The sequence below is a fragment of the Oryctolagus cuniculus genome, chromosome 3 (genome assembly GCF_964237555.1).
Source record: "Oryctolagus cuniculus chromosome 3, mOryCun1.1, whole genome shotgun sequence".
Lineage (NCBI taxonomy): Eukaryota > Metazoa > Chordata > Mammalia > Lagomorpha > Leporidae > Oryctolagus > Oryctolagus cuniculus.
In genome coordinates, this window is record NC_091434.1 from 125,010,002 (window position 1) to 125,028,685 (window position 18,684).

At 41.3% G+C, this 18,684-nt stretch overlaps 1 protein-coding gene across 1 annotated transcript in view; it reads right to left on the bottom strand.

Annotated features, from left to right (window-relative positions):
- CNTNAP5 (contactin associated protein family member 5) overlaps positions 1 to 18,684 on the bottom strand; it is a 985,000-nt gene that overhangs the window by 175,813 nt on the left and 790,503 nt on the right. The window contains exon 14 of the mRNA XM_051848810.2: positions 15,874 to 16,030. Within this exon, the coding sequence (XP_051704770.2) occupies positions 15,874 to 16,030 (157 nt within the window). The remainder of the gene's footprint in view (positions 1 to 15,873; positions 16,031 to 18,684) is intronic.

Here is an 18,684-nt window from a genome sequence, read left to right on the forward strand (position 1 = left end):
GTGCACTACAATGACCAAAGCATATCTAGAATCTTGTTTTCTGTTCTTGGCATAAGAAATTCAAGGAGAAAGAAAATAAAATTGGGGAATGCATCTAAAAATTTCAAAATGTATATTTCTTTTTCTTGGTAAATACTCTAGAAATCTGAAACCATAGGGCTCTTCACAAGTAGAGATGAGAAAACAAAAATTGTTCTTGGTATATTAACATAGCCATGGCTTACTCAAAGTAGATTTATTATTAAGAAATTAAATTAGCCCGCAACACTTTAATTCTTTTTTTAATACTTTTTTTTTTTTTTTGACAGGCAGAGTTAGACAGTGAGAGAGAGAGAGACAGAGAGAAAGGCCTTCCTTTCCGTTGGTTCACCCCCTAAATGGACGCCACGGCCAGCGCGCTGCGCTGATCAGGAGCCAGGAGCCAGGTGTCTCCTCCAGGTCTCCCATGCGGGTGCAGAGCCCAAGCACTCGGGCCATCCTCCACTGCACTCCAGGGCCACAGCAGAGAGCTGGACTGGAAGAGGAGCAACCGGGACAGAATCCGGCATGCTGACTGGGACTAGAACCTGGGGTGCTGGCACCGCAAGTGTAGGATTAGCCAAGTGAGCCACCCTCAACACTTTAAATGTATGTAATGTATTAACACAGAAGATTTTTGAAGGCACAATTGGCTTACCATGCTCTGGGTATAAAAAAAAAAAAAAAAGAGTTGGCTGTGCCATAAATAATACCTTTCTAGACTGAGATCAGTCTTATTCAAGAAGCAAGTAGGTTAGACATCAAAACTACTAGATTGTATAGTACATGCTTGTGACTCAACACATTCAGTTGCTAATAACTCCAAATATGTAGCTCTAATTCTCAGGAACAAATGAACTTCATGTTTTCCAACTCCACTTATGTCACATAAGTCACATCAAATTTCAGGACAGGTCCCCAATATGCTACATACTTCATTCCTACTCTGTACAAAGATTACTTTTGCATACAATTCTTTTTGATATTTATTCATATATTGATTTTAGCATGTATAATCTTTGTTTCCCCATTGGTAATGGGAAGATAGTACTCAGATAATAAGTTCAACATTAATCAGCAGTAAGCAAGGCTATCTAAAAAGTTACACTATCTGGGTTAGGTTTTTAGCCTAGAGGTTATGACATTGGTTGTGAGGCCCACACTCCATATCAGAGTACCTGGACTCAAATGCCCGTTTCATTCCCAATTCCAGCTTCCTGCTAAAGAGTAACCTGGGAAGCAATAGGTGATGACTCAAATAGTTGGTGGATTGAATTCTTGGCTATGAACTGGCCCAACACCAGCCATTGCTGGCATCTGAGGTGAGGGAGTGAACTATTAGATGAGAGTTTCATCTGTCTATCTCTGCTTTTGTCTCTGCCTTTGTCTTTCTTCTTCCCAATTACATTAAGTAAATAATTGTTTTTTAAAGGTAGACCAGCTCTACCCATTGTGACTGGCCCTGTTAAGTCCATGGCTAATCTTTATCCTGCCTTTTTAATCCCATCTCCTGCTTTCTCAGGGTACTCCTCTTTCAGTTCACATCTCTGCTTTTCTGTACATTCAACTCCTCCCTCTCACCTGGCTCTTTGGGCTTCCTCAGTCCCACCTAACTACTCTTTGTCCTCTCTCCTTCTCTGACTAGATCCAAGGTTTTCTTAGATAATTATCTGTATTCTTTCTTTTATCTCACCTTCTGTTCCATTTCCTCCTCAATCTACCAAAATCCACCCTTTCCTTTTTCTTTCCCAATGAAATTGCTACTTTTCATAGACTAGGTCTGCTCCTAACTTACTTCTCTTTGTTGCAGTAACTGGCAGTGTCACTTTCTTTCTTGTTACACACACACATACACACACACAAATTGGTCTCCTGATACGCTAGGGTACTTCAAAAATTTTCTTGGAAAATGTAGTTAATTGCTGTTTCTGTTGGTACAAAACATTTGGAAATTCATTCCTAATTTTTTCATTATACACAATTTCCTTGAACTTCTTGAAGGCCTTCACATGCATGGATTTAAAATGCTCCTGCAAAGAAGTGGCCATCAAAGAAGGATGTACTTTTCTCTAAAAGGATGAGAGAACTTCCACTTTGCTTATGGCCTTGTTTAAATACTGACGAGTTTGTGGATTCAAAAGGCTTCCATAGCCCATGTAGCTCATGTCAAGAGCCTCAGGTGGTCACTGATGTCATACATAAGAGCACTAATTATTAAATTAACAACAGGAGTCACTGTGCACTTACTTCCCATGTACGACCTCTGTCTTCAATGAGTTCTATTATGAATGTTAACTGTAAAACTAGTTTTCTTTGTGTATGTGTGTTTGTGTGTGTGTGCAATTGTTGAAATCTTTACTTAGTACAGAGATAGTCTGCTGTGTACAAAGTTAATTGAAAATGAATCTTAATGGAGAGTGGGACTTGGAAGGGGAGAAGGAGGAGGAGGTGGGGTGAGAGGAAAGGTATGGTGGGAAAAATCACTGTATTCCCAAAGTTGTACTTATAAAATCTGCATTCCTTAAAAAGTAATTAATTAAATATTCAACAAAAAAGGAAAAAAAAGTTCCTGCATCAAAGTAAGTTTGTCTTTCAATTCTATTAAACTTTTTTTTTTTTATTCGACAGGTAGACTTATAGACAGTAAGAAAGAGAGACAGAGAGAAAGATCTTCCTTCTGTTGGTTCCCCAAATGGCTGCCACGGCTGGTGCTGCACTGATCCGAAGCCGGGAGCCAGGTGTCTCCTCCTGGTCTCCCATGCGGGTGCAGGGGCCCAAGCACTCAGGCCATCCTCCACTGCCATCCCGGGCCACTGCAGAGAGCTGGACTGGAAGAGGGGCAACTAGGACTAGAACCTGGTGCCCATATGGGATGCAGGCGCCGCAGGCGGAGGATTAACCTGGTGAGCCAAGGCGCTGGCCCCAATTCTATTAAACTTTTTTTTTTTTTTTGACAGGCAGAGTGGACAGTGAGAGAAAGAGACAGAGAGAAAGGTCTTCCTTTGCCATTGGTTCACCCTCCAATGGCCACCGCTGCAGGCGCACCGCACTGATCCGAAGCCAGGAGCCAGGTGCTTCTCCTGGTCTCCCATGAGGTACAGGGCCCAAGCACCTGGGCCATCCTCCACTGCACTCCCTGGCCACAGCAGAGAGCTGGCCTGGAAGAGGGGCAACCGGGACAGAATCCGGTGCCCCGACTGGGACTAGAACCCGGTGTGCCGGCGCCGCAAGGCGGAGGATTAGCTTAGTGAGCCACGGCGCCGGCCTATTAAACTTTTTACTGTCTGCTCACATATTCATCCAACTGCCAACTATCCGTGTCCCTTACATGTCAATGGGCACTTCAAACACATGAACAAACATCCCCTACTCATCACTTCACCTGGGGCACCTTTCCTCTGGGTACCTGTCTGTGCTCCTCATCTGCATGAATGACTGAACACTCATTGCTGAGACCACAAACATCTGTTTCTCCCCTCTCTCTTACTTACTCACTTACTTTGGATTAACAAGTTCCACCAGTTTCACCAGTGCTTTACCATCATCTTCCCAGTCTCTTTAGTTTCTTTCTAGGCCTTGGGGATGGATTCCAAAACTAGCTCCCTTCTTCAATCTCTCTATTTTCTTTCTCCTCCCATTCTTCTTCTTACTATTCCCAGAAGGAGATTTGCAGAATGTAAACCATTATTCAAATTGCACTGTTTAAAACCTTTTAAGGGTCTCTATCTCTTGAAAGTAAAGACCAGATTTCAATTTATTTGACAGAGCAGAGCGTACAACATAATGCTATTTGAAATTGCTGTGGCTTTTGACAAAGGAAAACTCATTCTAAAAGAAAATTATTCTTAAGTCAAAAGCACTGCTAGAGTTTAGAACTACTCATCTTGGAATGTAGTGATGGGTCCCAGGGACAGGTGAAGGCTCACATCCATGGCAATGAGTGTGGGAACTGCCTCATTCTTCTTTTGGCCACTGGTATTTTAACATAAGGTTTCCCACACAATCTCGATTAATCCTGAGAACAGCTCCATGACAATGTTATAATAATCACCTAAAGGACAGGAAACTGAGGTTCTGACAAGTTTCAAACCATCGCAGTGTGTATCATTTGCAAATGGATAGATCAGAGTTGGAACTTGGATTCAGTTCCCGAAACATTTGCCTATAATCCCATGTCCTTCCACGGTTCCCATACAGAGAGCACAGCAAAATCTGGGGCTTCTCGTGTCCAGCTTACATCTTCCCAGACAGGGCTGAAATGACAACACCAGGCTCTGGCTCCTTGAGCTGCCCTTGGTCACTCTCAGGCTGACCATCCCCATTCCATTCACACAGGCCTGCTCCATGCAAGGTGCAGTGTAATTGATTAGGTTTCAGTTTACTAACTGGCAATCATCTTCCAGCCCAGCATGCTCTGAGACCCAGTTGGGTCACCTTGACAAAGGTTCTGTGAGTCCACACACTCTTCAATTACACAGTTACAAGCAATCTCTTGGTTTATTTCTATTCAGCACATGTGGCAATTTTTACAGGTGAGCTTCTCCCCCAGTCAGGAGAGAAGAGCCCTCAATCGCCCAGAATTTGGTGGTTGAATGAAATCTGATTGTACTGGCATGCTATTACTTCTGTTACATCATTTATTTTATTGCATATGTGTGTCATTTTCTTCGACATTGGTTTAACACCTATAAATCAATATTGCCTCTCATAGTTTACTTAAGCTATTAGGAAAATAGGGAAAATAAGAAAAATATTGACATAAATGTTTGAGAACTACAAACCACTTTGCTAAATACACAAATTATTGCTAACTCAGCCAGCACTCCTGAGAGATAGATATTCTCCTTTTTATAATAAACAGGAACCTGAAGCTCAAAGATGCAACATGATTTAGACTCTGCAGTTAATAAGTGACAATTGCAGGATCTGAGCAAACCATTACATAATAAAATGTTACTTGGAGATTCATTAGCTTTTGCATTCAGAAAATGATGGTGCTGCCAGCAGAAATAGCACAATTGTGTGTGTTCTAAGCTTATCCCAGGCATTAGCTTGTAACACTTACACAAAATACCTACAAGGCAGATGTGCTCAGGAGGTAGGATGATTTCCTCTTCTTCTACACAATAAAGACTCTACCCTTTCAGCAAAATGAGATTCATTTGTAGTTAGTCTACTGCATTGCCATGGACAGCAGCAGTAGCAACAAGTAGGGTAGAAGTGGCTGGAGCAAGGAGCAGATAGCAGTACCCCAAGCTTCCCATTCTGTCTTGGCTGTTCCCTGCAGTCACACTGAGCTAAAGGTTCTGCCAAGCTAGGAGTGAAAAGAGATGGTCATGAACCTCTCCCTGTATGACTGTGTTCTGAATCTTGTGAGTTGTGGACATCCCAGAGATAAAGCCACCTCTTAGGGCTCAGGTTTATTTCAACCCACAGGGGCAAGATCGCCAATCCCAGAATTACAGCCAGCAAGGTCAGGATAGCCAATTCCATGGCCCTTCAGGAGTTTGACCACATTTAGCAAAAGTAGAAAGTGCAAAATCCAACAATTTTAAATTAAGATTCTAGTCTATAGAAATAATTGAAAACTGGGGGATGGCATTTGACCTAATGGCTAAAATGCTGCTTTAGACACCTGCAACCCAATCAGAGTGCCTGGGTTCAAGCCCAAGATCTCCTCCCTACTCCAACTTTTGCTAATATGCACCCTCAAGGCGTCAGTTGATGGCTCAAGTACTTGGGTCCCTTTCATCCACATGAGAGGCCCAGACTGGGTTCCCGGCTCCTGATTTCAATCTGGCTCAGCCCTAGCTGTTGGGGGGCATTTGTGGAATCAAATAGTGGATGAAAGGTATCTCTCTCTCTTTTTTTTCTCTCTCTCCTTTCTCTATAGTCCTTTCAAACAAATAGAGTAAACAATAAAACATATTGAATGATGACTCTTCTCTATTAAAAATAAATAGAAAAATGGAAAAAAGTATAAATCAGACTTAAAAATTTTCTTAGGAATATTGTATCTAATAGTGAAAAGTCATGTACAAATCAAATATTCAGTATAAAGGAATGGTTAAACAAGCAGTGACACAAACATACTATGGAATTCTATGTAGCATTAAAATTGACAAGTGCATTCATTTCTGATTTATGTAAGGATGCCAAGGAAAAAAAATCTCTAAGGTTTATTTTTATTTTATTTTATTTTAAACCCAATTCACGTGGGCTTCTTTTGTGTCTTTTTTTTTTTTTAATTTGACAGAGTTATAAACAGTGAGAGAGAGAGAGAGACACAGAGACAAAGGTCTTCCTTCCATTGGTTCACTCCCCCAATGGCCACTACCGCAGGCGCTGCGCTGATCCGAAGCCAGGAGCCAGGTACTTCCTCCTGGTCTCCGACGTGGGTGCAGGGCCCAAGCACTTGGGCCATCCTCCACTGCCTTCCTGGCCACAGCAGAGAGGTGGACTGGAAGAGGAGCAGCAGGGACTAGAACCCGGCGCCCATATGGGATCCGGCGCTACAGGCAGAGGAATAACCAAGTGAGCCATGGCGCTGGCCCCCTCTAAGGTTTATTTTATTTTAAAAAAGCAAGTTGCAAAATAATATGCCTAATTTTAACCCACATTTAGTAACAACTGAACAAGCACAAGTTTGTCAGTATGGGATGACTGGAATGATTTATACACAGAATATCTTACACACTCCAACTGCTATGTCTCAGAGCAAAAGTTCACATGTAAAGCAGAATTAATGCCTTTAGGGCTGATTCTGAAGCCAGAGTGCTGTTTAGGACATCCGCCATTCTATGAGTCTGCTGAGTATCTCACTTCCCATGTTGGATCACTCTCCCCTTTATTCTATCAGTTAGTATTAGCAGGTACTAGACTTGTTTATGTGCTCCCTTTGACTCTTAGTCCTTTCATTATGATCAATTGTGAACTGAAATTGATCACTTGGACTAGTGAGATGGCATTGGTACATACCATCTTGATGGGATTAAATTGGAGTCCCCTGGTATGTTTCTAACTCTACCATTTGGGGCAAGTCAGCTTGAGCATGTCCCAAATTGCACATCTCTTCCCTCTCTTATTCTCACTCTTATGTTTAACAGGGATCACATTTCAGTTAAGTTTCAACATCAGCCCTAAAGGCATTCCGATCTGGCTGAAAAGCCCATGAGAGTATTTCAGGCATGGAAAGCCAAGACACTCTGGCAAAAAGCAAAAACAAAACAAAACAAAACAAACAAACAAAAAAAACAAACCTAAATGAAAGATCTCTGTGAGTGAGATCCCAGTGGAAAGAACAGGTCTTCAATGAAGGAGGTACCTTTCTCTGAAGGGAGGAGAGAACCTCCACTTTGACTATGACCTTGTCTAAACAAGATAAGAGCCGGAGAACTCAAGGGGCTTCCATAGCCTTGGAAACTCATGACTGGTGCATAGGGAGATTACTGATGCCATAGACAGGAGTGTCAATTTGTAAGGTCAACAACAGGAGTCACTGTGCACTTACTCCTCATGTAGGATCTCTGTCCTTAATGTGCTGTACATTGAGACTTAATGCTATAACGAGTACTCAAACAGTATATTTCACTTTGTGTTTCTATGGGGGTGCAAACTGTTGAAATCTTTACTTAATGTATACTAAACTGATCTTCTGTAAAAAAAAAAAAAGAAAGAAATTATCAATTCCCAACTTGACTCTCACTGGGATTAAACATGACAATAGGTCTGATCTGATTTCATCATCATTTAAAAAATCATTTATTATTTTTCACTTTATGTTTCTGTGTGGGAGCAAACTGTTGAAATCTTTACTTAATGTATGCTAAACTGATCTTCTGTATATAAAGAGAATCGAAAATGAATCCTCATGTGAATGGAAGGGGAGAGGGAGTGGGAAAGGGGAGGGTTGCGGGTGGGAGGGACGTTATGGGGGGAAGCCATTGTAATCCATAAGCCGTACTTTGGAAATTTATATTCATTAAATAAAAGTTAAAAAAAAAGCAGAATTAAGACTATTCAAAGTGGTAATCAGGTAGGAGCTTCTACTTTTTAATTTAAAATTTTTCAAATATTTGAGTATTTTAAAATAAAGGTATTATATTTATTCTATAATAAAAATTATCCTTTTAAAAATAGGAAAAAATAATCATCTTTATTTATTAAATGCTGTTGACCCAAAGTAAAAACTCTAATCAAACTACAAAACTGATAAAGAGGGGATAATACATGTTACTGATTTAGATCTGAGTGAGAGCTTTTCTCAGCTGGGTAATCCATGAACTTAGTGATAAGTAGGAAAATTAAAATAGAAACCAGGAGTCAATCATTTGCTCCAGTGGATAATACAATGTTTAGGAAGCTGCACCCTAGATTGAAGCACCCAGATTCTAGTCCTGGTTCTACTCTTGATTCTAGCATACCCTAGAAGGCAGCTTAAGTACTTAGTTTCATGCCATCTATGTGAGAAACCTGGATTTAGGTCTTGGCTCCTGGCTTCATGCTGGCCCCATCCTTGCTTTTGTAAACATTTGAGAAGTAAATCAGCAGATATGAGATTTTTGTCAAGCTGTGTTTCTCTCTGTGTGTCTTTCTGCTTTTCAAATAAGTAAAATAAAATCAAAATCAAAACCTCATGACATTTTTAAGAAAACTTATAATATTTTGTATACATTTATGCATGCAAAATCTTCATCTTGATATTGATTTTGAATTCTATCTCCCAAACAATTTCTACAATTGCTCGAATAATGAGACTTTACAGACAATTTAGCTATGGTATATTTGCAGAGATCAAGATAACTGATATAATAGCAATTTCAGTCTACATCTTTAATTGTTTCCTGCAAGTACAAAAATGAGCATTTCACAGCTATATTTTGTTTTCCAGAACCCACGGATCATAAACTATTCATATTAGTAATTTTTCCAAATAGATGACAGAGTGGTGGCATCATCAAATAAAAAGAAAAAAAAAATCCTCCTTAATGATACCCTTCACAGAAAATCAACTATTTTACTCCATCTCCAGTTCTAGAAAGTAACAATGTGACATTTTGGGTTAGAATTTTCAACATGTGATTCTAGTGTGCTTTTTTTGTCATTTTTGCATTTCTTCTTTTTTGAATGCACAATCCCTTTCTATTCTTCGACTAACATACATGATAAAATATACTATCTTTAAATATTTGTGGTAAGTATTAGGCCTAGTAGTAGAGATGCTGCCTGTGACAACTGCTTTCCGTATTGGAGTGCCTGTATTCCAGTCCTGGCTCCACTCCTTATTCCAGCTTCTTGTTGATGCACATCCTGAAAGGTAGCAGGTGCCGACTCAAGTTGTCGGGTCCCTGCCACCCATGTGGAAGACTCAGTTTGAATCCATGGCTCTTAACTTCAGCCCAACCCAATTGTGCCCCTTGTAGTCATTTGGGGAGCGAAGCAGAGGATAAGAGATACTCTCCATCTCTCCATCTCCCTACTTTCAAATAAGTTTTAAAAAATTAAGTCTGAATCCTGGAAACATACAAGCCAGGAACAACTCACCCCAAAATGTACACTGTAAGGGAAATTTCAATGGCTAAACCAGTAGACAATAACTAACAAGTGAAAAGCATATTTGACCAGGTAGAGAGGATGAGACGGAAGGAAATCACACCATCCAGCCATCCAGCCATCCAGCCATCCATTCCTCCACCCATTTATTCATCTACTCATTCAGCATTGAGTGCTTGAAGAACCTATCATGTAGGACGTTTTCTCCCCCATTCAAAGTGCTGGCCCTGATTATATTGCTAGGTGTATGTGGTACATCAGGGATTGGGTAAAAAAAAAAAAAATACAGTTCTTTCATCATTTCTGTCTGCTTAGGGAGAACTCAAGTCCAAAACTCAATGGGCAGTAGAATAATTCATAAACAGATTGATAAGTAATAAAATGCGCAAGGTGGAGATTGCACAGCGTTAGTTTTCAACAAGGGAGACGGCCTTGGTGTGCCATGAGGGGAATTTTCCTTCCCCTCAGGACTCAGGATTGGAGCTCCAGTTCAGGATACTACCCATGTGAGGCCCCAAAACTGCACCCCAACTGCACTGAACCTGGGAGTTACAGAGAGGCAGGCTTTGTCAGAATCGAAGGAAGTCTGAGACACCAAAGAACAGACCACATGAGGAAACAGCTAAGCCCTGAACTCCTAGGAGGTACCCAGCATTACCTCATGAAGTCGCTTGAGAGAGAACTAAAGGCCTTTTTGTAAAGCAAACCTGGGTCCTGGAAGAGACATGCATTTAGAAGGAAAACAACTCAATTTGAAGGCAAATATATAAGAAGAGAACTTTGGAGCAATTGGTCACTTCCAACTGCTTTCTAAAACTGATTAACCGGGGGCCCGTGCAGTGGTGCAATAGGTTAATCCTCCACCTGCGGCACTGGCATCCCATATGGGAGCTGGTTCTAGTCCCTGCTGTTCCTTTTCTGATCCAGCTCTCTGCTATGGTCTGGGGAAGCAGTAGAAGTTGGCCCAAGTGCTTGGACCCCTGCACCCATGTGGGAGACCAGGAAGAAACTCCTGGATCCTGGCTTCAGATTGGCCCAGCTCCAGGCATTACAGCCATTTGGGGGAGTGAATCAGTGGATGGAAGACATTTCTCTCTATTTCTCTCTCACACTGTAACTCTACCTCGCAAATAAATAAATAAAATCTTTAAAATAATCAAATAAAATTGATTATTTCAATTGACAAAAATTGGACATGTTGATAGCATAAAATATTGTCAGTGATGTCTGTGTGTGTGAATTGTGGGATGGCTAATTAACAAGTTACCTCACATGGAAGCAACATAGGAGTCCATCAGGGGATGAATGGATAAAGAAAACCTGGTCTGCATATGCACTGGAATACTATCCAGCCCTCCACCTAAGGAAATCCTATCATTTACAACAATATGGATGAAGCTGGAGGACATTATGTTAAGTGAAATAATCCAGGCTCAGGAAGCCAAATAACCACTATTTGATAGCTGAGAGACAGTCAATCTTCAGACAAAAGTGTTCAAGTTAAACTTTGCAAATATTCCTTATGAATTTGTGAAAGGCAAGTAACAACTAGCAATGAAGCAAATAACAGAGAATCCTAGGCTGGCCATGGCCTGACCTACCAAGAGGTAGAGAGGTAAAAATACAATCAACAGAAGCCATTCAACCTTTGTCCATTCATGAATTCAGCATGCATTGAATCATTTCTCTGTGGTAGAGGAAGAGAATCAGCAGCTAAAAAGGGACCTTAAACTCCAGGATTCCATGACTAAAAAATATAACATCCCCTAAAAATATTCTGTTCTTTAAGAAAAAGAACAATGTGTTTCCTTTTTGGGATTATCAGATGACCCGAATTTAAACTCCACATCATTCTCTCCTTCTATTTTGTGCCATATCACTTTATCCAAGGGCACAGTAAGGGCAAGAGTCAGAGAACAGACTTATAAAAATCAAATAAATATATCTGCATTTTGTTCTAAAATAAATAAAAGAAAGTTCTACTGTTAAGCAAGAGAGCCTCCCTTTAGTTCAGCTTGGTTCAGGTCTTGAGCCATCACCAAGAGGCATAATTTGCAGGTTCCCCTGCCTTCCACAACTCTACACCCCAGATATGCCTTTCTTACCACCTGCCACATAATTTAACTCTCCCTTTTCCTGGGATATCTCCAGGGGTTTTCGTTTTTACTCTTAACAGCTCATCAGTGTAAAGAAGTTGCTGGAGAAGACACCTGGCTGTTAGGATTCCTGTGGGTTGGATGATTAAAATGTAGGCAAGTTCCTTGGCACACAGTCATTAACTAAATTATTATTCATTCAAGTTCTATTCATTGCTTATTTTTCCTTCCTGTTGAATTCATTGCCTTGGACAGAAGCCCCTGAGAAACCAGCTTAATAGGACACTGGACTCATATGTCTAATGGATGCTTCGTTCTGCTCAAAGAAGGAAATGTGCTTAACTGTTCACTGAGTGACTTCTCATTTCTCCCCACCTCCTCATCATCTTCTGAGCTGCCTTATTTTCACCTGCTCTTGCAAGACTCTCATCTTCCCTATTTACTTGGGTCTCACTGAAATACATGACAGCACATTACTCAGTTACAGAAGTTTATTAAAACAGAACAAAGCATTTTCAATAAGCAGAGCCTTGAGTTGAGCAGGGAGGGAAGGGTCCCTGATCAACCTGACTTTAGCGAAATAGAGTACAAGCTCTGTGGTGATAGGAATTGAGAGATTCTGTGGGAGTTCTCTACAGCATCCTCACTGACTAGCCATGATGGAAAAAGCCAACACTAGCAGCTCCATTGCTGTGGTCAGATACAGCATGCAGGATTCCATGGGGTTCTCAAGTTCATACCCTGGCCAAGTTCATTCACCAAGCCACTAACCACCTCAGAGACTCAGTTTCCTTTGCTAGGGAAAGGAGACATAAATCACACCTGAACATTATTGGGATGTTAACAACATGAGTCATAGGTTGCAAAAATGTGAAGATCAGTTTATGATAAGCAGCATTTTTTAAATGATAATATAGCCTTAAGGTGGTCATATATTAAACTGCTCTTCCCTAGGTGATATACCAACCCAAGCCAGCTTTCTAATTAATTTTATCTAAAATTAGAAACTTGGGGGAATTCTACAAAAAGGTACAGGTTTTTTTTTTTTTTTCTTTTAGGAACCTGAAGAATACCAGTGATACTAGAAAGGGTACATTGGTTTCTAGCAAAAATGCGAAACATGTAAAAATCCATGTACTTCAGATGCAACCTAAGGATGTGGGCGGTAGAGAGCATAGCATGACTATTTCTCAGTTGGGTCGATTTTTACACTGTAGCTTTCTTCAGTGAATGATAGAGTTGGATGAATAAATACTGAATACATTTCCCCAAGGTTGTGCCAGGCCACGTGTCTGAAGATACACTGTGGTCCAGCAACCTTGTACAGATAAAAGATAACTCATTGTTATTTCACAAGCTTTAGGAGCTGGATCCAAGCTACCTTCCAGGCTTATCTCCTGTTCATTCCCTGTAGCTGTGCGATGACCACACCAGTACACCTATGCTTTGGGGAAGCAGTGAATTCTATATTATTCCATACCTCTCTGCCTAAACGCATGGGGGTTTATGCATTCCTGTGCTATACTAACATGTTTATTCCTTTTGCTGACTTCTAGTCCTCACCTGGCACTTCTAATCTTAGTCATCCAACCTGTATGTATTCCAGATTCTGGCAGACTGTGGTTATCTCTGTTACTGAATTTTTCATACTGATCCATTTGTTCCTCACTAACTTGTTTTTTGGTGACGTTTTTGTGTCTATCCTCAAGGATAGGCACTGCAATGTCCCTGACCTTCTCTGCACCGTGGTCTGTTTGGCACTGAGTGGACAATCAGTAAATATGAACAAATACACCTGTGTCAGATGGAGCAGTGCACATAGCTGCTTCTAAAACAAATGATTCTCCAGAGCTGTTTATCACAGCCTCCTACCTGTCCTCGGACAATGGATGACACTGGAGAAACTGAATCAGAATCTCAGCCTCTGCTCTCACGTGGGGGTGACAGGAAGAACTTCCTATTCTCGTCTCACCTGGACATTGCAGCAAGATGTTCAGCTAGCAGGCCAGCATTGTGGAACAGTTGGCTAAGCCACTGCCTGCAATGTCACCATCCCATGTCAGAGTGCCAGTTTGAGTCCTGGCTACTCTACTTCCAATCCAGCTTCCTCCTAATTCTGGGAAAGAAGAGGGTGATGGCCAAAATACCAGGCCCCTGCCACCCATGTGGGAAACCAGGATGGAATTACAGGTTCCTGATTTTGGCCTGATCCAGCCCCAGCCTTTGTGGCCATTTTGGAGTGAACCAGCAGATAGAAGATGGATGGATCCCTCTCTCTCTCTCTCTCTCTCTCTCTCTCTCTCTCCTTTTTCTCTCTTTCACTCTGCTTTTTAAATAAATAAAATAACTCTTAAACATTTGAAGGGATGTGTGTTCAGAGGAGGTGCACATGTAAGAATGTCAATGGACAGAAAGGCTGGAATCAGACGGGAAGCCATTAGTAGTAGAAAGTGCTGTGGCGTAGTAGGTAAAGTCACCGCCTGTAGTGCTGGCAACCCATATTGGCACTGGTTCGAGACCTGGCTGCTCCACTTCTGATTCAGCTCTCTGCTACGGCCTGGGAAAGCAGTGGAGGATGGCCCAAGTCCTTGGGACCCTGTACCTGCATAGGAGAACCAGAAGAAACTCCTCGCTCCTGCCTTCGGATTGGCACAGCTCCAACTGTTGTGGCCAATTGGGGAATGAACCAGCAGATGGAAGACCTCTCTCTCTCTCTCCTTCTCTTTGCCTCTCCTTCTTTCTCTGTATAACTCTGACTTTCAAATAAATAAATAAATCTAAAAATTAAAAAAGAAATTTCCAGAGAAGTCACATGATGCCATGATCGCTCTCTGCCCCTTCTGGGTGCAGTAAACGAAGCCTTGTCCAATTAATCTGTAGGTTGCAGAGACACCAAGGCAGTGTTCAAAAGACAGACATGATATAAAGAAGGTCTCCACCACAGGAAAAGAAATAGAGAGTGAAAATCAAGTCTTCAGCCAAGAAGGGAGTCAAAAACAGTGCTGAGTAAAAGAAACTTTCCCTGTCTTCAGTTGAGAGAAGGAGAGGTAGAGAGAGAGGTCTTCCATCCACTGGTTCACTCCCCAGATGGCTGCAATGGCCAGAGCTGCACTGATCCAAATCCAGGAGCCAGGAGCTTCCTCCAGGTCTCCCACGTGAGTGCAGGGGCCCAAGGACTTGTGCCATCTTCTACTGCTTTCCCAGGCCATAGCAGAGAGCTGGATCTGAAGTGGAGCAGCCGGGACTAGAACCGGTGCCCATATAGGATGCTGGCGCTTCAGGCCAGGGCTTTAACCCACTGTGCCCTTTACATTTAAGCTCCTATGTCAGCTCCTCCAATTACACACTACAGAATGAAGGTACTTCCCTTTGAGCCTGCATATCAGCAAAGAGTGTCTGATAACACATACAGTGAAGATGAACTCAGGGAGTCAAAGCACAAGTGAACCTCAGCTGATGGGAGCAGGGCACCTGAGGATATTTTCCTCTCAACACAGCCATTTAACACTCCATGCCTACACGCCTACACGCCTACCAAGCTTGTAGATGTCATTGTATTGTGATTCCTGCTCTTGAAAACGTTCCTAGTTTTGGGATGCTTGCCACCCACAGGGAAGACTAGGATTAGGCTCCAGGTTCCTGGCTTCAATCAGGCTTGATCTGAGTGGTACAAGTGTCTGAGGATTGAACCAGCGGATGGAAGATTGGGAAGATCTCTCTATCTCACTCTCACTCTCGCTCTCACTCTTGCTCTTAATATCTGTCTGCCTCCCTCTCTTTCAAATAAACTCAATTGAAAAAGAAGAGAGCACTGACTTACGAGTAAAACATCAGTGAGAGAACTGGGGAAATGTCTGACTAATTACACACCCCTGTCTCTGTCAGTCCCTCCTCCAAGACTGTGCTTCACCTGTTACAGAAACACTACCTAGATTACAGAACTCAGTATCTCATTCCATTTCTTTAGAGTGGAAGGGGCAGGATATGTGGAGGTAATGGTGTGACCACATGCCTTTTTGTTATCCCCTCAGTTATGGCACCCAAAACACTAGAACTGGCCATTTCCAAGTTAAAAACCATCACAGCCATTAGGGAGCCTCTGTTCATATTGAATTTCTCATCTGCACCCTTCTCTCTGTGGGGAAATTTCACAGATCAGTGCATATGCTTTCTTCCACAAATGCAGAAAGTTCACAGTTCTCATTACCATCCGTCCTTGTCTGTGTCACAGTTGCAAAAGTGTGGAATATCCAGGCAACTCTCATCCAGGCCACATTCACACTGCTGGACCCCCGGAGGGGCATCTCCCCAGTACGGATGCCTCTCACTGGACCGCCCGACCCACCAGATGAATGGTGCTCCATCTGAAAAACAAGAAATTTCACAAGTCATGGAGAGGGTGTCGCAGTGCCTGAAGATAGATATATATATACATATATGTATAATATTATTCACACAAATACATGTAAACAATGATTTCATCAGAAGTATTTATCCTAGAGATTCTTCAAAACTTCATAAGCACCTAACTAAAGGAGTCCATTTTGTTGCAAAAACATTTTAAAATTCATGTGTAGTTTGTTCATGATATACATTTTTCATTAATTTGTCAAGTCTCCATATAGGCATGAATATCAAAAATAATTTACATGAAAATAAAATTATCTTTTTTAAAAAAGGTTGATTTATTGATTTGAAAGACAGAGTTACAGAGAGAGAAAGAGAGATGAGAAAGATTTTCCATCTGCTGGCTCACTCCCCAAATGGCTACAAAGGCCAGGGCTAGGCTGATCCAAAGCCAGGAGCCAGGAGTTTTTTATACATCTTCCATGTGGGTGCAAGAGCCCAAGGACTCGGGCCATTTTCCACTGCTTTCCCAGGTGCATTAACAGGGAGCTGGATTGCAAGTTGAGCAGGTTGCCAGTATGGGATGCTGGTGGCAGCTTTACCCACTATACAACATCAACCTCAATAAACTTATCTTTCAATTTAATTTTCCACAAACTGCTTGTTTCATTCTTTATTTGTTTATTTTACTTGTTTGAAAAGCAGAGGAGAGCGAGAGCTCCCATCTACTGGTTAATATCTTTACTATCTCCACTGGCCACGACAGAGCCAGGCTGAAGCCAGGACCTTAGAACTCAATCTAAACATTCCATGTCATCCTCCATTGTCTCCTAGGATACAGATTAGCAGGAAGTTGGAAACAGGAGCACTTGATATGTGAAGCAGATATCCCAAGAAATGTCTTCCACTATGCTAAGTGTTCACTTTTCTTTTGAAATGCTATTGTATAGTCAAATATTAATGAAAATGAAAGGATAACTAATTAGTATTCTGACTACAACAGACCTTGTAAATTGGACTGGATTTTACACACACATGCACACACACACAGTAAATGCATGTATTTGAAAAAGTAATTTCCTTTTAAAAATTGTCAAAGACAAAACAACTAATCCAGGGCAAAGATCAACTAATGTCCTCAGTTTCTGGAAATGAATGAGGAGCGTGTAGAGAAAGGTGAAGGCAGTGTTGATTTAGATAAGAGGAGTGGTCTTGGGGCTGACGCTGTGGCACAGTGGCTCAACGCCCTGGCCTGAAGCGCTGGCAACTGGGGAGTGAACCATCGGATGGAAGACCTTTCTCCCTCTCTCTTTCTCTCCTCTCTCTGTGTAACTCTGACTTTCAAATAAATAAATAAATCTTTTAAAAAAAAAGAGGGGTGATCTTCACATTCTTTCCAGTGATTTTTATCATTATTAAGAACACTCAGAGCTACTCTATCTTCTGAATTTTTAAACAGAAATCAGAAATTTCAAGTTCAAACATACTGGGGAGAGGCCGGCACTGGTGAAGTGTGTAAAGTAGCCGCCTGCAGTGTCAGCATCCCATATGGGCACCAGTTCGATTCCCGGCTGCTCCACTTCAGATCCAGCTCTCTGCTGGAAAGCAGGAGCAGATGGCTCAAGTCCTTGGGCCCCTGCACCCGCATGGGAGACCCAGAAGAAGCTCCTGGCTCCTGACTTTGGATTGCGACCATCTGGGGAGTGAACCAGGAGATGGAAGACCTCTCTCTCTCTCTCTACCTCTCTTTCTCTCTGTGTATAACTCTGACTTTCAAATAAATAAATAAATCTTAAAAAAAAAGATACTGGGGAAAAATAGAAACACTGGGAAAACCAACAATGCATGGTCCAAAGAATCCCTTGTAAAAGCCATTTTTAACCCCTGAAAACTGCTAAGCCCCTCTGCTTCCCAGTTAATAAAGTTAATATGTAATCATTTTGAGTCTCACCTTTGTCAATTTATTTCCTTACTACATTTAGTGAAACCTATGGAATTTTATTTTTTGATTTAACTTAGTTTAGTAGCTTAGAATTATCCTTCAAATACACAGGCAAAGAAAGAGGTTGAGTTGTTAGACACCACTGCTCAGTGTTAGGCCTGACTTCCCTTTAGTCATGGCTGTCTTGTTTATGTCGGTCATGTAAAAGGTGCATAAGATTTGTTGATTAAATTTAAAATGAAACAATTACTTAAGGATTTTTTTCATGATTTGCCATTTTAAAGTAATACTAACTCAAGATGTTATTGGTTTGAAATTTTGTCTAATCAAGATTTGATTTTACGCAAGGATCCCTGCCTACAAAAATATAATTTACAAGTAAGTTTACAAATATATAATATGTATATATTTAAAAGATAGTCCCTCAAAAATATGACTGATGATCTACATATTTTAGCCATGATTCTAGGGACTAAAGATAAGTCACGTGCTTAAAAACCAAAACAAAGAAACAGGCAAAATGTGCCTGTTTGCAATAAGAAGAAACCAACACAATCATAATCAAATAATTTAGGAATTAGGAAGAAAACATATGAAAAAATATATATAGCAAGATAGGGGAATCAAGTATGCTGTCGAGAAAGATGTGTTGCACTTTCTTTAAAAAATTATTTTTTGAGCCGGCACCGCGGCTCACTAGGCTAATCCTCTGCCTTGCGGCGCCGGCAC